Source organism: Mirounga leonina, unplaced genomic scaffold (genome assembly GCF_011800145.1).
Source record: "Mirounga leonina isolate KUSES-001 unplaced genomic scaffold, KU_Mleo_1.0 Mir_153, whole genome shotgun sequence".
Lineage (NCBI taxonomy): Eukaryota > Metazoa > Chordata > Mammalia > Carnivora > Phocidae > Mirounga > Mirounga leonina.
In genome coordinates, this window is record NW_023270387.1 from 28,850,497 (window position 1) to 28,873,858 (window position 23,362).

Below are 23,362 nucleotides of genomic sequence, written 5' to 3' on the forward strand. Positions count from 1 at the left end.
AGATAGATAGATAGATAGATAGATAGATAGATAGATAGATAGATAGATAAACTAACTCCACTTCTTTGATAATTGATAAAATTACCAAAACATAATGTCGTGTAAGGTCTCCAGAAATTTATCCAGTTCTAACCATTTTGTGGTAAGCTGACAGCCAGAGTTTTAGCCTCAGTAACTTTACCCTGTTCTGTGATGATACCGTCTCTTGGATGCTGGTTCTAAAGGAGGGTGTTGAAGGCAGGATGGGGCAGATGGGGCATGTCGCCATCACAGTCACCTGGGGAGTGATCTCAGCCCCTCCCTCCTTCCTGTGTATAACTGACCCCAGAGCAGTGTTTTCCAAGCTTGCCTGATTGTGAGAATCATTTGAGTGCACTGTTCCATGCACAGATTCCAAGGCCCACCCCGGGCGTATGGACTCAGTCCCCCTGGGAGGTCTGGAAATGTCTGTGTGTCCAGCAGCACTCCCGGGGATTCTTGTCATCTGTCAAATTCAGGGAACAGCTCCAGAGCAGGAGGAAGACTCTGGGCTTTGCCCAGACCTACTGCATCTCTCTCTGGTGATAGAGCTTGGGAAGTGACATTTTGAGGTCACAGTTCCGGTTTTTAAATGCACACGCACATTTGAAACCACTGCACCAGGATAAGGGAGGATTTAACAACTTCCAAGTTAGTTGGCTTATGCTGATATATGGCCTGCATGTTCTCCATTGCATTTTTACCTGCATGAAGGAAGCAGCCCCAGTGTCCCGTACTGATGGGGACTGAGTACCTTTGCCCAGTATACAGAAATGGGAAGAGGGGTCAAGGGCTTTCCTCCAAGAGGCTTGTAGATGCGAGGCCAGGCAGCTGATAGGGAAAGGTCATGTTCCCACATCATGTTTTTATTTTTCAGTCCTGTGCGAAACTAGTTCTCTTTCCCCAAATAATGCACAGCAAAGGGAATCCCTGGAAATTAGGAATTTTTTCTTTGGGATTCCTGGTTCCTTAATTCTGTCTTTATAAAGTGAAACCATTTTCTCCATTAATAATATTTTCAGGGATTTAGCCAGAAGATCGTAAAAGCCTTTATACAATGCTAAGCCCCTTTTAATACAGGATTAAGTATAACGGCATTTGAACTTCGGCGGTCTCAGTACTTTTTTTTTTTAATTTTTTTATTGTTAGGTTAATCCCCATACATTACATCATTAGTTTTAGATGTAGTGTTCCATGATTCATTGTTTGTGCATAACACCCAGTGCTCCATGCAGAATGTGCCCTCCTCAATACCCACCACCAGGCTAACCCATCCTCCCACCCCCCTCCCCTCTAGAACCCTCAGTTTGTTTTTCAGAGTCCATCGTCTCTCAGGGTTCGTCTCCCCCTCCAATTTCCCCCCCTTCATTCTTCCCCTCCCGCTACCTTCTTCTTCTTCTTCTTCTTCTTTTTTTCTTAACATATATTGCATTATTTGTTTCAGAGGTATAGATCTGAGATTCAAAAGTCTTGCACAATTCACAGCGCTTACCAGAGCACACACCCTCCCCAGTGTCCATCACCCAGCCACCCCATCCCTCCCACGCCACCCCCCACTCCAGCAACCCTCAGTTTGTTTCCTGAGATTAAGAATTCTTCATATCAGTGAGGTCATAGGATACATGTCTTTCTCTGTTTGACTTATTTCAATAAGCTCAGCATAATACCCTCCAGTTCCATCCACATCGTTGCAAATGGCAAGATCTCATTCCTTTTGATGGCTGCATAATTTTCCATTGTATATATATACCACATCTTCTTTATCCATTCATCTGTTGATGGACATCTTGGCTCTTTCCACAGTTTGGCTATTGTGGACATTGCTGCTATAAACATCGGGGTGCACATACCCTTTCGGATCCCTACTTTTGTATCTTTGGGGTAAATACCCAGTAGTGCAATTGCTGGATCATATGGTAGCTGTATTTTCAACTTTTTGAGGAACCTCCATACTGTTTTCCAGAGTGGCTGCACCAGCTTGCATTCCCACCAACAGTGTAGGAGGGTTCCCCTTTCTTCGCATCCCCGCCAACATCTGTTATTTCCTGACTTGTTAATTTTAACCATTCTGACTGGTGTGAGGTGGTATCTCATTCAGGTTTTGATTTGGATTTCCCTGATGCTGAGCAATGTTGAGCACTTTTTCATGTGTCTGTTGGCCATTTGGATGTCTTCTTTGGAAAAATGTCTGTTCATGTCTTCTGCCCATTTCTTGATTGGATTCTTTGTTCTTTGGGTGTTGAGTTTGATAAGTTCTTTATAGATTTTGGATACCAGTCCTTTATCTGATATGTCATTTGCAAATATCTTCTCCCATTCTGTCGGTTGTCTTTTGGTTTTGTTGACTGTTTCCTTCGCTTTGCAAAAGCTTTTTATCTTGATGAAGTCCCAATAGTTCATTTTTGCCCTTGCTTCCCTTGCCTTTGGCGATGTTTCTAGGAAGAAGTTGCTGCGGCTGAGGTCGAAGAGGTTGCTCCCTGTGTTCTCCTTTAGGATTTTGATGGACTCCTGTCTCACATTGAGGTCTTTCAACCATTTGGAGTCTGTTTTTGTGTGTGGTGTAAGGAAATGGTCCAGTTTCATTCTTCTGCATGTGGTTGTCCGATTTTCCCAATACCATTTGTTGAAGAGACTTTTTTCCATTGGACATTCTTTCCTGCTTTGTCGAAGATTATTTGACCATAGAGTTGAGGGTCCATTTCTGGGCTCTCTATTCTGTGCCATTGATCTGTGTGTCTGTTTTTGTGCCAGTACCATACTGTCTTGATGATGACAGCTTTGTAATAGAGCTGGAAGTCCGGAATTGTGATGCCGCCAGCTTTGCTTTTCTTTTTCAACATTCCTCTGGCTGTGCGGGGTCTTTTCTAGTTCCATACAAATTTTAGGATTATTTGTTCCATTTCTTTGAAAAAAGTGGATGGTATTTTGATGGGGATTGCATTGAATGTGTAGATTGCTCTAGGTAGCATTGACATCTTCACAATATGTGTTCTTCCAATCCATGAGCATGGAACGTTTTTCCATTTCTTTGTGTCTTCCTCAATTTCTTTCATGAGTATTTTATAGTTTTCTGAGTACAGATCCTTTGCCTCTTTGGTTAGATTTATTCCTAGGTATCTTATGGTTTTGGGTGCAATTGTAAATGGGATCGACGCCTTAATTTCTCTTTCTTCTGTCTTGTTGTTGGTGTATAGGAATGCCACTGACTTCTGTGCATTGATTTTATATCCTGCCACTTGACTGAATTCCTGTATGAGTTCTAGCAGTTTTGGGGTGGAGTCTTTTGGGTTTTCCACATAAAGTATCATATCATCTGCAAAGAGTGAGAGTTTGACTTCTTCTTTGCCAATTCAGATGCCTTTTATTTCTTTTTGTTGTCTGATTGCTGTGGCTAGGGCTTCTAGTACTATGTTGAATAGCAGTGGTGATAGTGGACATCCCTGCCGTGTTCCTGACCTAGAGGGAAAGCTCTCAGTTTTTCCCCATTGAGAATGATATTCACTGTACGTTTTTCATAGATGGCTTTTATGATACTGAGGTATGTACCCTCTATGCCTATACTCTGAAGAGTTTTGATCAAGAAAGCATGCTGTACTTTGTCAAATGCTTTTTCTGCATCTGTTGAGAGGATATGATTCTTGTTCTTTCTTTTGTTAATGTATTGTATCACGTTGATTGATTTGCGGATGTTGAACCAACCTTGCAGCCCAGGGATAAATCCCACTTGGTCGTGGTGAATAATCCTTTTAATGTACTGTTGGATCCTATTGGCTAGTATTTTGATGAGAATTTTTGCATCCATGTTCATCAGGGATATTGGTCTGTAATTCTCCTTTTGATGGGGTCTTTGTCTGGTTTTGGGATCAAGGTAATGCTGGCCTCATAAAACGAGTTTGGAAGTTTTCCTTCCATTTCTATTTTTTGGAACAGTTTCAGAAGAATAGGTATGAATTCTTCTTTAAATGTTTGGTAGAATTCCCCTGGGAAGCCATCTGGCCCTGGGCTTTTGTTTGTTGGGAGATTTTTGATGACTGCTTCAATTTCCTTAGTGGTTATAGGTCTGTTCAGGTTTTCTATTTCTTCCTGGTTCAGTTTTGGTAGTTGATCCATCTCTAGGAATGCATCCATTTCTTCCAGGTTATCTAATTTGCTGGCATAGAGTTGCTCCTAATATGTTCTTCTAATTGTTTGTATTTCTTTGGTGTTGGTTGTGATCTCTCCTCTTTCATTCATGATTTTGTTGATTTGGGTCATTTCTCTTCTCTTTTTGATAAGTCTGGCCAGGGGTTTATCAATCTTGTTAATTCTTTCAAAGAACCAGCTCCTAGTTTCGTTGATCTGTTCTACTGTTCTTTTAGTTTCTATTTCATTGATTTCTGCTCTGATCTTTATTATTTCTCTTCTGCTGGGTTTAGGCTTTATTTGCTGTTCTTTCTCCAGCTCCTTTAGGTGTAGGGTTAGGTTGTGTATTTGAGACCTTTCTTGTTTCTTGAGAAAGGCTGGTATTGCTATATACTTTCCTCTTAGGACTGCCTTTGCTGCATCCCAAAGATTTTGAATAGTTGTGTTTTCATTTTCATTGGTTTCCATGAATTTTTTTAATTCTTCTTTAATTTCCTGGTTGACCCATTCATTCTTTAGTAGGATGCTCTTTAGCCTCCATGTATTTGAGTTCTTTCTGACTTTCCTCTTGTGATTGAGTTCTAGTTTCAAAGCATTGTGGTCTGAAAATAGGCAGGGAATGATCCCAGTCTTTTGGTACTGGTTGTGGAGGTCTCAGTACTTTTTACAAGTGAGAGCAGGGGTCTGGGGTCCTGAATGTTCTGGACTAGAAAGAGTTGAAGTGGTCTTACTCTGCTCTCCTTCTGGCTGGGGTAGGCATGAGAGGGCAGAGCGGGGAAGTGGAAGGATGCAGGATTAGGAAGGAGACACAATGTGCTCAGGGGCTTTTATAAGACCAGATAGTGTGTATTCTCTCTTCCCTCAATCCCTCTTTTCTCCAGATGACCTGAACATCGGTGGCATTATTGGGGGGATCCTGGTGGTCCTTGCTGTTCTGGCCCTGATCACCGTGGGCATCTGCTGTGCGTACAGACGGGGTTACTTCATCAATAATAAACAGAATGGCGAAAGGTGAGCCTGTCTTCTGTCTTAAGTCTTAACTTCTGTCTTAAGTCTTCTGTCTTCTGTCTTAAACAAAATCAAAGTTTAAGTTGACATTACATGAAAAATCAGTAGTCACTGAAGCCATCTCTCCTCCTTTTTCAGTTACAAGAGTCCGGGGAAGACAGATGGAGTGAACTATATCAGGACAGATGAGGAGGTAAGGAAAGGAGTGAGGCAACAGAGCAGACATCCTTTAGGAAACCTAGAAATTGAGGTGTTTCCAGCAGAAAAAATGACATTCCTCCTTGGAAACCCTCCCAGTGCAATGTTTGTACACACTCCTGGCGTGCACAGTTTGCAGGCTCTAATAGATGATACTTTTGAAGAATGGTTTCATTTGATTTGTTTTGCCTTAAGTTTCTTCTTCAGGGAAACGGGGCCTAGCCCTGGCTTGCACTCTTCCTCTCCTGCTCGGGCCCCGGGGTCAGTAGAGGATGGCCGTGTCTAACCCTGTGTTGGCCTTGCAGGGCGACTTCAGACACAAGTCATCATTTGTGATCTGAAATCTGATGGTGTGGCTGAGGGAGCACATGCAAATACCTCTACCAGAAACTCCTATCAAGAGCAGCCCGGGAGCCAAGTGCACTTGGACAGAGCTAGACACTTGCGCAAAAGCTTTTTGTTTTGGCCAAAGTTGACCGCTACTCCTTTCTTACTTTTTAACAAGCCACATGAATAAAAGAATTTCCCTCGAGATGGGCGTAGTCATCACAAGGAGAAAAAAAACAAAGCTGCATTTCACTGAGGCTGATTCCCAGTCTGTTTCTGGCCTGGCTCCCGCCTGAATGTTAGGGTGATCAGGAAGCTCTTGGCCACAGAGGCTGGGCTGGGCACTGTGGGCCAGTGAAGCCAGTTTATTCGCCACTCACCTCCGTCAGCCAGGGTGAGTCCTGTGTGGGGGGCCACCAGGCAGCCATGTAGCACCGGTAATGCAGGGCTTGGGAGCACGACCCACTGCAACACCCTGCAGCTGCAGAGTTTGAACCAGGGAATCCAGAAAAGAGGTGTTTTATGCGATGATCTTGTTTCACAGCTGCCCCCAGCCAGCACTGCAGATTCTTCTTGAAGGTTCTATTCATCAGTATTTTAGTGTCCATCTTGGAAAATCTGTTTGGATCAGAATTTTATGAAAACAGCCCAAATCAGGAAGGTAAATTGCTTGTTGGAAGAAGGGATCTTCTTAACTGTAGGAGCCCTGCTTGTCCATGGGGGGTGGGGGGTGGCCAGTATTTACATAAAACCTTCATCTTAGGTGAAATCTGAAATGGTACTGAAATAATGTTCTGCTTTTCTATGGGTGTTTATTTTATAAAATTTTACATTCTAAATTTTTGCTAAAGATGTATTTTGGTTATTGAAAAGAAAATTTCTATTTAAATTGTAAATATGTTGTCATACAGTGTTAAATACCTATTTTTTTAAAAAATTTCAACTTAAGGTAGGAGTTCCAAGCTACTCGTGTTAAATTGGAAAATGCCAATAATTAAAGAGTATTTTAACCCCAAAAATCCTCTCAAGGAAGCTTACTGGAACATTCCTTTTTTTCCACCTAAGTTTCCGCATTTTTCACAAGAGAAACCTTGTCTATACATCCGATCATTGTTACTTAGGAAACCTTTAAAAAAAATCCAGTTGAATAATGTCAAAATCTATTTGCAACTCTCCAAAAGAAACATAAGGAGCTCTAAGGTTAGCTTTGAACGGCCTCTTCCTAGATCACTCAGACTACCTATGCCCAGAGACCACCCAGAAGTGCTTGGATGTCCCTGTGAAACCACGTTCGCCAACCCCCGGGCTCGAGTCCTGTGCCCCACTCGAAGGCCATAGTGGCTACTAACTTCAAAGGCTAGCCAGCGCATGCACTGCCATCTTTATTGGCCTGACAGAGGCTTTGTGTGCTGATGAGCTTTATAGTGTTGGACAGTTGTAAGGTGGACACTTCAAGAAGGGTGGGTGTCTTCCCTGTGGTATCCCAGCCTTCGGCTCCCCTGTGGCAGAGCTCTTTTTCGTTGTGGATGGCTCATGAAACAAAGTAGCTATTGTTTGGCTTTAAAATTCATTTTACTTATTTGTGTAGTTCATCAGACTGTCCAGGGCCAAAGGCAGTTCTGAAAACTACAACAATGTTTTTTAAGAAAATGAATTCCTCTTTTCCTCTTTGCCGTGAAGAAAGCACGGAGACACCGCAGGTCGTGTCTCACTTCACAGTAAACCCATTATGTGGTGGCGGCGAGGCCAGCCCTTTGAAGAACATCAGGTAGTGCAGCCGGGGTGGAGAGCCTGATGGCAAGGAAAGCGAAATGCCTGAATCAAGGGCAGTTTTCTGATTTTGATTTTAAAGTCTTTATCTACCCAAGACACTGCTGCTCACTGGGTGTGGGGCATTAGAAACATCATTCAAAAGCCTTTGTTCTTCGAGAGCAGATGTTCTTCGCCTCAGATACATCGCCGTGTTAAACTCATGATGCGGAGCGGTTTGAAGAGGGGGCTTCTCGGAGGAGCGCCTCCAGCTCCATTGTGTGCTTCGAGGGTGGTTTTTACGTAGAAGGATGTAGTCATCTTGGGATTAAACTTCCAGTGTCTTAATTTTTTATACTTGAGGGTTTTTTTTAATTGAATACTTGAGACTTGTGTTGACTTTTTTATGTTCTGTGAATACTCTGCCACAGGGTGTTTGGCAGAAGCAGTGGGCAACTCTTCATAATTGCTTAATGGTACCCATCTTCTTTTGCGTTTGTGTCTTGAATGCTTAGACCTAAGATATCCCTTCATCTTCACCCCCTCTTGGTAGGAAGGGATAGTGTCCCCGTTCTCTAATTGTTGGGGAGCAACACCCTAGCTGCCATCTTGGTTGTCCTAGTGATAGGACAGCCCCGACTCCCTTCTTATGACCGTACCACCACCTAGCCTTGTGCCATGTGAACTGGGGCTGACAGAAGTGAGTATGGAGGCTGGGAAGTTGTTGCCGTAGACAGAAAAGGAATATTCGTACGTTTTTAAGATGTGAATGTGACTGAAGACTCGAAGCCTCTGCAAGGCTATCGTGGCCTCTGGTGTAGCTGTGCTGTACATAGACATTGCAGACTTGTACTAACACACCTGTAAGTTGGTATTTGTTAAACCTCATTTATAAAAGCTTTTAAAAAATCCACTTTGCCTCGTTTTTTCTCTTCCTTATGTACTCTTACGTTGAGTTTACCTTGTTTTCCTAGTATTTTGGTAGGCAAGTACACTTAAAATGGCATGATCCCAGGTTTAAAGAGAGACTGCCATCAATTACCATCTGCTTGATTTGGAGATAAGTGTCTTTACTCAAGAGCCGCTTTGTGACTCTCTCTGCCAATGAATGACCTGTCCACGTGTGTCACCGTTCATGTATGGGAGAACTGCAGAACAGAGCACAGTGACATCCTACCCCTCTAATCCAACTACCACATTTATACTAAAATCATATCAACACAGTAACCCTGTACTTCTGCTTCTGTAGTGCTGCGTTAAAAAGTGAGCTGACGACTGAATTTCTTCCTGGTCACTCTTGGACAAAACATGAATGCACACGTGTTTAAGGTTACCTAACGGCATCAGCAAAAGACACCAAAGCACCCCCCCATCCCCATGGGAGCAGTCTTTGTGGACTGTTAACACAAACCAGCATTAGTGCATGCCGCACATAGGCGAACTTTCAGGCGCAGGCCCGCGTTTACGTATGAAGAGGAGAGAAGGACATGTGCTGTTAGCAGGCAGACAGCTTCTGTCCGGGACAGAGGCACAGGAACAGATGAGCTGAGCCTTAAAGACAAAGGGAGTCATTTTTTTTTCCTAAAAGGAAAGTTGGGTTTTATTATTCTTTAACAACAGACATTTATTTCTCACAGTTCTTGAGTCTGGGAGGGTTTTATTATTCTTAAACAAACACTTAATGTAAATTAAAAAGCCCTGTTCTAAAAGTAGAAATATTCTATTGAATACCAGAAGGCTGTATTTATGCTTAACCTTTATTATTCCATTTTAGAAAGCTGTACACTTTAAAACCTGCAATTTATAAATAAGAATAAAAAAAATAATTACAATCAAAATTTCATCATTAGATACAGGAAACTATTGTCCTGTAGGGAATTCCGACCAGATAACAGAGGATTCATTTATATAAAAGAAAGCTCATCTGTTGTGTTCCTTAAAGGCCAGAGTATGCTTTATCAGAATAAATGGAGTAAAGTTAGAATATTAAATAGCTATGGCATTTCTCTATTATTTTACAATTTTTTTTTTTTTTTTTTTTACCACATATTGCATAAAGAGAAATGTAAAATGTTGTTCACCACACAGGTGAACAGTCAGAGTGCCAGAGTCGTAAGAAAAAACTCTGGTATCACACAGTTAAAAGCCTCCTCCTCCCTGGGGGTAAGGGAGGTGGACTCTGTCTTTCCACAGGCAGGAGACAACATGTCCTTAGAGCTCTTGCTTCCCAGACACTCCCGAACGACGACGGTTTCAGTTGGCTGTTTTCAGGGGGGTCTTTCGGAGTGACCTCCTGCTGGGGGCTGGGTTATCTTTATTTCTGGCTGGGGACTTCACATTCCACTGCTGAGGCTGGGGAGGCCTAGGGAAAGGAAACAGACAGTCATTCTGGAACTAAAGATAAAACCCTGACAAAAACATTTACCTCAAAAGGAACTCTTGGTAAACTTACGGTTTATCAGGAAGCGATAAACATAAAATGTCATTTCCTTGACACTGGGCTTCAGTTTTCTCTGAAAGGGAGTTAGACACAAATTCAGATTTCCCAGAACTCAGAAGTGCCTAAAGTATCTGACAGGAAAGGAACTTGCCTTTGGTTGAAGAAGGTGTCCGTGGGGTGCCTATGTAGCTGACTCCTGCTCCAAATGTGACATCATTGATGGTCCCTGGGTAAATTTGGGGACAACAACAGCATTAACGAAAAGCCAGTAGGAAGCAGACCTACATAAAGTCACCCGAGCAAGGTCAGGTGGAGCTTCCACTACACTTTTACTCAGTCACTTGTATCACTTCCTAAGCACCATCAAATCCAATCCAGGGGCCCTCTCAGGCCTCAGTCTGACCTTCGTGCGGGACTCCATGGAGACTGTCCTCCTGGACACTCATCCCATCCGTAGTCTCCTGGCTCCCTCCTCTGACCACTCCCTCACATGGCTTTGTGCTCCCCTGCACTCCCACTGGCCACTGCCCCTGGCTTCTCACCCACCGCACATCTCCGGTTACTGCCAACACACTAGTGACCCCCCAACTCCGGCCTCTCTCCCAAGTCCTGTGTCTCCTACTATGCTGCACTCCCTGAAGACACCTGGCCACCTCGTTACCCCCGCTCCTCAGCACGTTCCTTCCGAACCTCAGTCTTATCAATGGACGGTCCCAGTTGGGACTGTGAGGCATGAGAGGCTCCTTCTCCATGAACCTAATCACTAAGCGGTTACATTCGCCTTCCTCCTGGCTCCTCCTCCTGCCGCTTCCTCTCCTCCTCTCACCCGATGTGCGCTCCTCTCCCCCTGACTTAGCACAGTGCTCTCCACCCAGGGCCACCTCTTCTTTCAGTTCGCCCCTAGGAGGCAGGGAGCAGAGGGTAGGAACAGACTCGAATCACACTTGATTTGAATTCTGGCTTGCGGTCTTACCAGCTGTGTGAACTACTCTAAAAACCTCAAGTTTCTTTATCTCCAAAATGGGACACAGATGTACCCGCCTCAAGGGAGTTGTAGGGATTCAATGAGATTATTTATGTTAAGTCCTTAACACAGGACTTGGTACAAGGTAAGTGCTGAATAAAGGTTAACAACTATTGTAATTTCTTAGCTCTTATTCCCTGCGTCACTAGAATTAAGTCTAAAATGTGGTGAGGTGCCCGCTCTGCTTCGGGTCCCGCCGGCTCAGTGTCTGAGCTGGACAGAACCACCTTTGTGCGAGCCGGCCCCCAGCTGCCTTTCGGAACCCGGGTGCTGCATTCACACGCTGCCGGCCGCCGTATCCGGTCACCGACCTCTTGCGGGCCCTGGTCTGGGCACGCAGTTCTGCTGCCTGGAGTGCCTCCCTCATCCGACCACCATGCCGGTCCTTTGAGACTGCGTGGCGATGCCTCTCCCAGGGCCTTGCTCCCTACTTTGTGTCCTGTACCTCTCTGCGTGAGCTGTCACCACACTTGTCAGGAACAGAACAAGGCTCCATAGCTGGCTGCTGACTGTCCTTCAGAGCCCACAGGCCTCCCAAGAACATGTGTGATGTAAACTTTCTCCCCTGCACTGTAGCCTTCTTAGAGTACCGATTAGATCGTTCCAGTCTGTTTTAAAGTCCACAGTGCATCTGCAGTACTATGTGCCCGTGAACGACTTAAGAAGGAGCCTCTCATGCCTCACAGTCCCAACTGAGACCAGCATTTTCATCGTGCTCCCACTCAATAGCTCAGTTGTGCCTATTCCTGTTTCTGGGAGGTGTCTCCTCGTGCTGCAATTCAAACTCCCCTTCCCTACGTACACACTCCTTTTCCAGTTTGGAAGCCTGAGCACATCCAGGTCATAGGTCTCCAACCTCGGCAAAGGCCACTATGCGATGGCTCTCGGATCCCCTGTGCGCTTTGTAAGCGCTTACAACCAAAGGCAGGAGCATCTCTGCTGCCTTGACTGACAGCAGTAAGAGGGACTTGCTGAACCCTGCACGGATTTCCAGTTAAGATCTAGCTCTGAAAAGGACTCATTTCCATTTAGCAAAGCCACTTTGCTCCTGCTGAATACCACCAGTGTGCCCGAACAGTGGAGCTGCCTAGCATTTGTCCTCCTGCCTTCGTACAGCTGAGACCACTTCCTGACAGTCACCCCACCTAAGAGTTGTCAACAGAAGGTGTATCTACAAACCACAGAGAAAACAGAACTGAGTGTTTTTACATGATCTGATAATTCTCCCAGGAAGCAGAGCTAATAGGAGACCCTTCTTCAAGCATTCCTTCCTGGTTCAGAATAAGGAAAGATGGCCACGAATTTTATATTCAAGAGCCTAAAGAGAGAAAAAGCACTCTGTAGACCTGGGGACACCCAAGGGTCTTATTTTCAGTGCAAAGATGACTCCGTGCATGCAAATCCAAGCAGTATTAATGCAGCACGCCAGGCTCCACTGCTGAGGAACTTAGGCTGCTAGGAAACCAACCAAAGACTGAAATCAGGGACTCCTGGGGATGAGCAAAACTAAAATGAGATGCATTCCCCCCCGTTTTTGCAGCATATGGTTCCTAATGCCAAAATAGAAGCACTCGGTTCCTCTGAACCAGAAACAAAGAACATACAGAAAATTTGTTTCAGAGGTTGAATTTTTCACATATATAACATTACACCTGTTCAATATACAGAACCCCAAATTACTGCTTTAATGACAAAGCAGTCACGATTCAGTTGTCATCTAAGGAGATGTGGGTTAGGAGTTCAGTTCATCTGTTAATATTACTCCCTTAAAAGGAGGACTTGATGGGGGTGCCTGAGTGGCTCAGTCGGTTAAGCGTCTGCCTTCGGCTCAGGTCATGATCCCGGGGTCCTGGGATCGAGTCCCGCATCGGGCTCCTTGCTCCGCGGGAAGCCTGCTTCTCCCTCTCCCACTCCCCCTGCTTGTGTTCCCTCTCTGACTGTGTCTCTCTCTGTCAAAAAAATAAATAAAATCTTAAAAAAAAAAAAAAAAGGAGGACTTGATGGAAATTCTCTATAACCCGGTAAACACTCTAACAGATCATAGCATCACAGGTCATAGAACTGCCCAGCAACTAGCCAGAACACACTAGGTGCTCACTAAGTTTGTACTGACTGAACATACAACTAAATGAATGCCTTGCTCCTGGGTTGCACCATTACCGAAGAGAAGAACACCTTAACACGTTCTCATCTTGCAGTCACACCCAAGAGCAGCACTGCGAGAACAAAGGCTGTAGAAGGACACAGGAACTGCAATCGGGAGACCTGGCTTCAGGTCCCAGCTCTGCCATTCGTCCCATCACTTAACTCACTAACCTGTTTCGCTCCTCCCATGTTCCAGGCACTGTGGCAGACCCAGTGGGTACAGTAAAGAGTAAAACAGCTTACAGACTAACTGCAAGGACAGATGAGGCCGTACAGCTGACCCTGAACAATGTGGGAGTTCAGTCGAAAATCTGTATATAACTTTTCACTCCCCCCAAAGTTAACTACCAGTAGCCTACTGTTGACCAGAAGGAAGCCTTACCAGTAATATCAACAGTCGACTAACACATATTTTGTATGTTATATGCATCGCATACTGTATTCTTACAATAAAGTAAGCTGGAGAACAGGAAATGCTATTAAGACAATCACAAATGCTATTAAGACCATTTATGGTGCTGCACTGTAAACAATCTGCACACAAGTGGACCCGTGCAGTTCAAACCCCTGCTGTTCGAGGGTCCGCTGTGTGTGGAGGTGTGGCAAGTACTGCTGAGGAGGTCAGAGTGCTAGGAGGGGGGCACCTCATCTCGTCTGAAGGGTCAGGGAGGGCTGCTGCTGGAGGGTGAAGCGGCGGCCACCGGGAAACGGGAAGTTCTAGGTGAGGACGTGGCGCATGAACGCCCCGCGCCAGGCAAGAGGGGGTGTATGCAGGACCCCGAGACTCCAGCCCGGGGCTGGCGGGCAGAGGAAGGGGGAGGTGGACAGCAAAGAGGCGAGAGGCACACTGAGACACACCATGGACCTAAGAAGCTAGAAAACAAAGTAATGGGAAAAAATCCTCTACACTTCTAACTCACCTCGACTTTGAAATAACAGGAAATAACAGAAGATTAGAAAAACCACCCCATGGGAGTGAGAAGACAGAGGCTCTCGGCACAGCTGGTGGTGGGTCCTCAAGAGGCCAGTGGGCCCGCAGGCTCAGCTGGCTCCGCGGCCAGCCTCGATGCCGTAGCCGGTGCCTGCCGGCGTGGACACGGGACCGCTACAAAGCAGGGCTGCGCAAGCGCTGGCTCTAGAATGGCAAGCTGTGCCTCAGCCTCCCTGCCTGCCTAACAGGGAGCCTCACGGGTGGCTGGGAGTTTAACTGAGCGCATACCCGTAAAAGCAATTAGAAGACCGCTCACCGACAGTCAGCTAGTGCTCAGGCTGCTGAGTTATAATTGTCACGAGATGCCGTGTGACAAGGCACCACAATGCTGCTGACCACCAGGAGCACCCGCATCTAGGGAAAGACCTATCTTCCAACAGGAGGAGTCCCGCAGACACACGGTGACTGAGGAGAGTCTCAGCAGAAGCCGGCTTGTCACAGGAGTACTTACTCTCAGGAGTACTGATCGCTCGTTTAGTTACGTGGTCCACAGCTCCACTGGACTCCTGCTCCAAGCTGTAGGAGGTTGCTAGGATAAAACAGAAAGTTTTAGCTGTCCAAAAAACCCCAACACATTAGCAAGATCTATGATAAAGTTAATATCCCAAATAAATTGTTCTTATAATGAAGTAATTCAGAAAGATACCAAAAAATGGTAAACATGAGAAACATTGTCCAATTTCACTAGGATTCAAAGAAAAGGAAATTAAGGGGCGCCTGGGTGGCTCAGTCATTAAACGTCTGCCTTCGGCTCAGGTCATGATCCCAGGGTCCTGGGATCGAGCCCCGCATTGGGCTCCCTGCTCGGCGGGAAGCCTGCTTCTCCCTCTCCCACTCCCCCTGCTTGTGTTCCCTCTCTCGCTATGTCTCTCTCTGTCAAATAAATAAATAAAATCTTTAAAAAAAAAGAAAGAAAGAGAAGGAAATTAAAACCATAACCGGTTTTGATCTATAAAGCCCAGCAAAGAAGATGGGAAATTTTAAGACCAATGTTTCTAAGCAGGAAAATGGCCACTGGCTCCCGCCAACGTACAACTGCAGTGACTTACAGAAGTCAATCTGACGCTATCAAAGGCTTTAAAAATATTCATGGCCTCTGAGTGCTGGGAGTCAATTCTAAAGATTATATACTTTATTGTGACATTATTTCAAAAAACTGAAAAACACCTGTATTTCCGAGAAGAAGGTAACAGTAAATAGGTTTCAATACTTCCACAAGATAGAATGCTAAGAAGCCATGGGGAGAAAAGTTCAGAAAGAAAAGTTCATGGGCAAATGTTCACTATTACTGTCAGTATGTGGAGGGAGGTCGATTACAAACCAGAAATGCACACTAAGATTACAACTTTATAAATAAGGCCAAATGCATGTGTGTGGGGAGTGGAAAGACGGGAAGAATGAACACGTTTCCACTCCACTCTCTTTTCAAATCTCTAATAAGAGACAACCCAGAGTCCCAAATCCCCAAAGTTGTTTTAAAGATAAGAAAACAGAATCATTTAAAAAAGGATGAGAGGGAGGCTTGTTCTGTGTTTTCATCTGTATCCTCACTGTGTCTGAGGTATAAAACCCACGGCTTCTATCGGCCCCCCTGGAGCCGCCCCGGACCTGGAACTTACCACGATGGCACATTTTGTCCAGGCTCTGAGAGCTTAACGGGAATGGCAACACTCCTGTGCTCCGACTCTGGTGCCTGCTACTGGACTCCACAGCTTTCTTGACAGAATTCAGGATGGCAATGGTGCTCAGGGACATGGGCCTGAGGAGGAAAACATGCCAGACATGGAGAGAGGACGAGGGCGAAAACGCTGCAGTAACCGCCCTCTGCCTCTCGGGAGCGCCCTCAACCACACTCCTTGCAAATCAGAAAGAGAGGATCCTGGAGGAGGTGTCTGCCAAAACGCCCACTGGGGAAGGCCCAGAGGCGGCGGAGAATGTGGTGAGAGGCAGTCAGCCCCGTACCTGATGCAGCGGCTCCATACCTGCCTTTGGGCATGAACCTCTTCAACAGCCCAGTCTCCAGGGCAGGGGACAGAGGCGGTGCTTGGCCAGCAAGCGCCCTGGGTGTTGAGGGCTGGCTCGCAGCAGCGGGCACAGTGGCACCTTCCCGGCCACCAACAGCTGGCATCACTTCTAAACTCGGAGCAACCTGTCAGGGAAGAGAAATAAAGACTCTTTATCTACTGACACTTTTTTTGTTGTTGTTAATGGAACCTTTACATGCCCTGAGCAAGTCCAGAAGTAATTTATTTCAAAAACCGTGTCAGCCCTGGGCAAGTAGAACGTTCTCTTCAGAAAGTTATGGCAGATGTCATGGCACTAAAGAGAAAAAGGATTAAGTTAGTTGGCCTTCATCAGTTTTTAATGCAGTGGATCTGTCTGGATTTCTCAGAGAGGTGAACACACTGTGTCTGGAAGTGAACAGCAGCTCGCTGGAAATACCCCAAGCGACATTCTGTTCGAAACAGGGGACGACAAACAAACTGAGACACCTAGGGGGATCTAATTAGCTGTGATCACTAGAATCACAGATCAGATAACCCGTCGACCAGCTTGCTTTCGGGGCATTCGCACGCAGCCCCCAGGCATTACTATGATGACTTTCCCGACAAGTTCATGTGGCCTGGCCAGGAGGGAAGGGAAGCCTCCCTGATCCAGGATCCATGTGGCACGCGTGGCAAAGGAACATGCAGCGGTCCACAACCTGCAACCCGAAAGGTCTCGTTCCAGCCAACCTCGGCTCCTACGTGGGTTTCGAGCAGCACTGGGGAAGCTGGGAGCGGAGGGCGGACTGGAGAGAGGAGGGTCACACACAACTTGTGCTGTGTCCCCCTGGCCCTGCAAGCCGCCGCACTCACATCTGCCTGCCTCGCTCGGCCCTGCTCCTGGGCTTGCTGCTCGCTGTACTTCTTGATGTCGTACTCGAGTTCTGATGCCAGCTGCCGGTCTAGCGCAAAGCAATCCTTGATTTCGTCACGGTAATCCTGCATCACCTCCTAAAACAGACCCCGAGGCATCTTTTAGTGTTTTCTTGAATAAATACATAAGCTCTGCAACACAACCAGAGAAATATTAACAGGAGTAGTAAGACATGTTTTGCTGAGAGCTGACTATTTCTAGTACATCAACCAACAAGTTAAGTAACAGGGTAGTATTTTCCTGGGAAAGGCCAACTGCACTGGTATTGACCACAGAAGCCAGGGAGCATGGAGTGAGACATTAAGTATCAGTTCTGATCTCTTAGGGAGTGTCCTGTCTACCCGCCATTGAACAGGCAGTTTCCCAGGTTCCTGATGAGGAAGAAGGGACACGGAATCACACAATCAGAGCCTCAAGCAGGCCTTATTCCAGGGCACAGAACTGCCACTGACAAGCCACCCGCTTTCCATTCCTGAAGGCGGGGATGGGGTCAGTGATGTAGCTAGGTGGCCGGGCTTGGCTCTGGGTCACCACCAGTTTAAAGGCTCTTGTAGTGTCACTGAGGCAGGCCCCTTAGGAATTCAAGTCAGAGGTTAGGTGGGCAGGCGATACCTGGCACTGTCCTGGCTCCGACAGGGCCTCTGGAGCAAGTTACAGGAAGCTGTGCAGTCTAAAAGTTGCTCATCTGTCTACACTACCTTTCTCAGAGGACGGCAACTATGGCTCTACTCCCATCGTTGTGTCTTCCTCTGAAGATAGGACAGAAAAGCTTTTATCATATGACACTAAGAACATTCTCAGGGCTTACAGGGGGCTGCCAGGGACCAGGCCTCTTGGCTAAGAGGAAGAAACCATTTCACCTAACTTAGTAGTAGAGGGAGAAGATTTATCGTAGCCCCACCTGTGAGGGAAGTCCCAACAAAGGGAAGGCAATCTATGAACCCTTCCGGCTACCGTGAAGAGAGGCTGCACAGGTCGGGGCAGAGGGCGGCTGAAGCTGCTTCCACAGAAGGCCGCCAACGAACGAGAGCCGTGCCGCTCAAATAGGGCAGCTGTGTGGCCATCCTTCGGCCGTGTGCTCCGCAACAGGGGATAGACTTACTGTTCGTAAGCCTTTAAGTAGTTTGAGGATCTAAACTCTTTTTTTCCCTCTCAGAGCTTTAAAACAGTCAGGGCAATAAAAGCCTAAGAATAACTGGACGTTCCCATTTTTTTCCCACACAATGAGCCTATCTTTCCTACCTTAACTTCCTTTAGTTTAAAGAGCTGTTTGAAGAATTTACATTAAATGTAATTTGGTTGTAGCCCTTACTGAAAAAATTTTTTTAGCATTTCTTGAGGAAGGAAATAGCATAGTGTAAACAGAGAAAGGAAAAAAACTGTTCCATTTATTTCTGATTGAAAAATTTTGCCAGAAAGGTCGGGGGCCTTATTTATGTCTGCACGGCTAGTCTACATAATGTCTTTGGGTGCTTAGACCACAACTTTTCATGGCCTCAGATCCCAGCAGTGACAGCGGCCCGGCCCCCAACAGTGCGCCCCAAGACCCACTGTTATTTCCTGATGCGGAGGCAGTGTTAAAGGTAAACATCCCCAAATCTAACATGATGCCCAATTACACTTTATCCCTCACCAGAATGAACTAAGATGATGCCTTTGTACTTGACCCCAGTTGAGAAAGTCTTCAAAACGGTATCTCCAAACTGGTATCAAGGACACACATGCTCAGCACAATGAGTCAGCCCTTCATAAACTCAACGGCATGAAAAAGGCAAGAACCGGCTTCTGTGGAACCTACGGTCAAACTCTCTCTCTCTCTTCCCCCCGACAGTCAAAGGCCTGTCTGGCTAGTCTAATTCTAAAAAAGTGTAAAGCTGGTTTTGTAGCATTTTGAGTCCCTGTGTTCACCGACCAACTGCACCATCATAACTGTGACCGATCCTGAGAAATGAGCTAGAGATGGGAGACACCAACCACAAAGCACAAGGTCATCTTTTACCCTGAGATAGGTCATGAGTTCCCGCAAAGCTGGGATCTTATTTTTCTCTAACACGGTCTTCAGGGAGATGATAATTGGAATAATATTTTCTATGAAATTCTTCTTCTGAACCTGTAGTAACACAAACAAAGGCATGTTTTAGATGGATGAAGTTCCGAGACAAAGGCTTCTCCCTGACCTAGCTCCTCTGCACGGCCCATCTACGGTACTACAAAGACTTCTTGTTTATCTTTTATGATGATGCTGGGAACTGTCTAGGACCCAGCACCTTTGTCTTGGAGACTTTACAAGCATTACCTCAAAACACTCAGAAGGCTTTGTGAAGTAGGATGGGGATGAACGCTATTCTTACTTTCTAAACAAGAAACAGGAATTAGAAAGAGGCTGAATAACGACAACAGGCTCTAAACCACCACACAAACCCATCTTGGATCCAGTCAATTCCTCCACTCAGCATCCTCCCTTTGGAATGAAAATGAGTTCACTTCTGGCTACCCAAAAGGGACATTTTGTATCCCTGCCATGAAATGACAAATGGTTGAGAATGGCTAAGCATGAAAGAGTCAGTGTTGTATTTCTCTCTTTTCGTGTGCATAACTTCGCACACATTTCGAAAAGGTTTATGCATTTATATAGTATCTGATTTGACCAAGCCTTCATATTCTTAACCGTGAATGATCACTAACCACAGATATTTTCTAATAAATCTCTCAGAATTAAAAATAGTCATTAGAGCAGCCCACATATGTAGTAAGATTTATCCTTCTGAATTCGGAAAGTATTCTTTTTCTTCTTATTTAAAGTCACTAGTATATGTTCCTTGCTTGTAAATCACCATTTCTAAAAAGTCTTATAGAAGGTCAATCAGTAGAGAAATAAACACTTTAATAAACATGAGTTTGAGCAGATGGTAAGTACAGGGATAGTCTTAAAAAGTGGCTTAAATGCATTCAACTCAATAAATATGATCAAATGCCTTCTCTGTAGCAGGCACAAAGCTAACCTGTGGGGATGTAAAAATGAAGCCAAGAATTCTTGCCTTCGGGCTCCTTCTAGACCAGACTGCGTGCTGGGATGAGTGGCACGGTGTGACCAGTGGCAGGATGGTGAGGAACTTACACAAGAGGGATGCCTAAGGAGGCAGGTGCATCTTTTGAAAAGATGTGGGAATTTGGCGGCAGGAAAGGAGGACAGGGTGGGAGAGGCCCCGCGGGCGGATAGACAGGGTGCAAAGGCACAGCAGCAGGAACGCACACCTCCCGCTCGAGGGACCAACAGGGACCTGGAGTGGGGAGGTCAGGGAGGGGAGCATGGAGACGGGAGCCTCAGGGGCAGGAGTCCCGTGTGCCTGGGAGAAGAATAAGGATTTTATTCAGAAGGTGACAGGAAGCCACCAAACTACAGACTAAAGGTAGCATTAGTGAGGTATAATTTATATGCAGTGAAATTTATCCATGTTCAGTGAACAGTCTGACGCATCGGACAACAGTACAGAGTGAGTCACCAACACCACAGTCTGCATACAATCACCCGTAATCCATCACCCTGAAATTCCCTGCTGCCCTCTGCAGCCAATCTGCCTCTAGTCTCTTTTAAGCAGGAGAATAAGATGATCAAATTTGTCCTTAAGAAAGATGCTGTGAAAGCAAGGCGGTACACAGCCTGGACCAGAAAAAACTAGAGACACAAAGCATGCTGAGTGAGGAAACCACTGGGAACGGCACCAGCTGAAGTAAGTACAGAACTGGTCGGAATGGGTGAGAGAGATGGGTTTGTGAGATAAAATGGACCGCATCTGGGGACACCCTGGATGGCATCAAAGTCTATTTCTTCAGGGTCCAAAGCTTTCAGGACTCAGGTGGGAAATACAACCTAGTGATCGAGGCTAGTGTAAGAACTGGACCCTGGTGAGGACTATGGCAATCAAGCGCCACTCTAAATCAGTCTGATCCCAATTTTCACACTCTGGCCAAAGGAAGCATGTGCCTGGCATGCTGGACTCCAGAATGGGGTAGTACTGAGTTTCCTTGTGTACAACTTGGTAGATAATGGCTTCCTTCTCCACAACAGAGACTGCGGGAGAAGAGACGAAGAGGAGGGAGAAGAGAGGAGTAACTCAGTTTTGACAGAGGAAGCCTGAGATGCCTGTGGCACATCCAAGCAGACCAACGGGATGGGTTCAGGCCATGAGAGGAGGTGGAGCTAGAAACACAGAGGCAGAATCGTCATCACTGGGGTGAGTGTTAAGGCCATGGGTGAGAATAAGACCCTGATCTGAGGTCGACCACCAGTACTCAGCGGGTGGACGGAGGAACACAGGGGTGTAACCAGGCCCATTTGTGGAACGACACACTCACTTGCGAGATGAGCTGCTTCTGAGCTTCCTGCATGACCGCACTGGCCAAGGCCGTGTCATCTTCTTCCATAAGGAGGTCCTTATCTGCTTTAGATCTCATGGCCAAAAGCTTGATCTCCTTTGAGCTGAGGACCTCAAATGTATCTGAGAGCAATTCACTGGCTTCCATGTCTAGGGGCAGGATGCCGTCGGCAAAGGACGCTGAGAGAGAGCACAGAAGATCAGCTTCTGAGAAACAGCCCAGCCCCAGGGGGGAAGGGTATCCCACAGAGCTAGGAGGGCCCATCTTGGCTTCGAGTGGGGGTCTGCATGGGCACAGCTGATGTCAAAGAAGGAAAAAAACGGGGTCTTCCCGTAGTATCAGGGTCTCATTTACTACAGGTCTGCTGAGCCATTAGCCATAGGGCATTTCATTTTTAAATATACATTTTATCCCAATTACACCAGGCCTACCCAAAATACTAAGACAGATTTTGGAAGTGATATTGAATCGCTGTTCATCTGTGAAGTGCTCCAGAAGAAATTTGTAGATTTTCATTCGTTTCTGCTTGTTTGTCTTTCCCTTCAGTGAAAACAGCCGTTTCTCTCTACGGTGAAACAGGACAATTTTACCACAACACATGGGCAAGGGTACAAGGATGTTAATTTCAGTAGCAGTTCGCAGCACCCTCAAAAGCTGTCTGCCCAAGGCGTTAAGTGCACAGACGAGAGGACGGCGCGTCCCTCAGGACGCTATCACAGGCTGAACGGGCTCACATCACCCTGCCCAGAGAAGGCAGGCCGGCTGCAAGCCGCGCTGGGGCCGGAGTCTGTGCCTCTTCACTTGTACACGCAGCTGCCCACCTCCCCCTGCTCGCCCGGCCCTTCCCGAGAGCTCCGCTGACCTCTCGGACTGGGGGAACTTGTTATACTTCTCATGCTTCTCGTAGTTATTGAAGTGGAAGATACACTCAATGAAGTGCTGGAAGAACATGACAGGGTTCCTCTTCAGTAACAGGTGAGCCAGGCAAAACTCCCCGAAACTGCAAAGAAGGGGAGAGAGAAGAAAGAGACCCGTTTGCTGTTTGCAGACAGCCTCTAAAATTACACCGAGAATGCTGAGGGGCAGGGGGGAAACTGTGAATAAGGCAAAGGGATATGAAATCTATCCCAATACACAGCTTCGTTCAGACCAAAAAGCAAGATACAAATTTAGCTTCTTCTGTCTGTCCTTGCTCAAGAGCCTCCTTTTTGAATCCAAGGTCAGCATAAAGGCTTTTTCTACCAGGATTCCTTTCAAAATTCTAACAAAGTGTTATTACTCAGCTACACTTCAAATGTGGGAAAATAATCAACTGACCCCAAACTGCTCTTCAGGTAGAATTCTGTGGTCCTCATGGATGATGCCAACGACAAACCACCACCTGAAAATGAACAGTTGGCTTCCCCCCCTCAACTTGAGGTTTGTTGCTCTCAATAATGAACAAAAATCAATTTTCATAATTGGGACTTTTTCAAGAATTGGGATTCATTACAAGAGCCTCCCAGTTTGGGTCAGCACAGACAGTGAAGCACTCTCACCAAGCTCTGGACTCATCAGCAAGCCCCAGGCACTCTCCTTTCTCCTGTGCCCCCAAATCTGGAAGAGGCGTCCGACATGCACATACCAGGCTACCCAGGGAGACACAGATGTCACGAGCACTGCACCGATCTGAAGGGCAAAACACTAGTGGTTTCCAAAGCCAAATGTACATGGACAAAAGCCAGGTTATCCAACCGTAGGCCCCAGATAGTTTGTCTAGTAGGGGAGAGAAGGCCAAGGCACAGGCGTTTGCTCAGGGGTCAGCATGGGGTGGTGCAGGGCTGGCTCTGATTCATTTATACTGTCCAGACCAATGTTTTAATTTCATTTCAGAGTTAAATGCAATTTCCACCTACACAGGGGCACCAGTCTGCTCTCAAGGAGGGAGGCGCAGTGACGAGGACGACCCAAAGTGATTCTTGGCTTTGGAATGTACAGGACTCAAGGAAGATTCACCTTCCCCTAATGGTCCTCCTGAGGCTAGTATTAAAATCACTTTGTATTC

At 46.2% G+C, this 23,362-nt stretch overlaps 2 protein-coding genes across 3 annotated transcripts in view; one reads left to right on the forward strand and one right to left on the reverse strand.

Annotated features, from left to right (window-relative positions):
• JAM3 (junctional adhesion molecule 3) overlaps window positions 1–8,335 on the forward strand; it is a 105,267-nt gene extending 96,932 nt beyond the window's left edge. For both annotated transcript variants that reach the window (XM_035009319.1, XM_035009320.1), the window contains exons 7-9: window positions 5,022–5,151; window positions 5,287–5,341; window positions 5,652–8,335. In XM_035009319.1, coding sequence (XP_034865210.1) covers window positions 5,022–5,151; window positions 5,287–5,341; window positions 5,652–5,687 — 221 coding nt within the window. In that variant the 3' untranslated portion in view covers window positions 5,688–8,335. The remainder of the gene's footprint in view (window positions 1–5,021; window positions 5,152–5,286; window positions 5,342–5,651) is intronic.
• A 1,100-nt stretch (window positions 8,336–9,435) lies between these two features.
• The window catches only part of NCAPD3 (non-SMC condensin II complex subunit D3), a 62,518-nt gene continuing 48,591 nt past the window's right edge, over window positions 9,436–23,362 (reverse strand). Inside the window, exons 25-35 of the mRNA XM_035009321.1 lie at window positions 22,181–22,318; window positions 21,750–21,883; window positions 21,298–21,497; window positions 18,941–19,051; window positions 16,881–17,018; window positions 16,005–16,171; window positions 15,642–15,781; window positions 14,474–14,551; window positions 10,014–10,088; window positions 9,875–9,935; window positions 9,436–9,784 (exon numbers count right to left, since the gene is read on the reverse strand). Of these exons, the coding sequence (XP_034865212.1) occupies window positions 9,676–9,784; window positions 9,875–9,935; window positions 10,014–10,088; window positions 14,474–14,551; window positions 15,642–15,781; window positions 16,005–16,171; window positions 16,881–17,018; window positions 18,941–19,051; window positions 21,298–21,497; window positions 21,750–21,883; window positions 22,181–22,318 (1,351 nt within the window). The 3' untranslated portion in view covers window positions 9,436–9,675. The remainder of the gene's footprint in view (window positions 9,785–9,874; window positions 9,936–10,013; window positions 10,089–14,473; window positions 14,552–15,641; window positions 15,782–16,004; window positions 16,172–16,880; window positions 17,019–18,940; window positions 19,052–21,297; window positions 21,498–21,749; window positions 21,884–22,180; window positions 22,319–23,362) is intronic.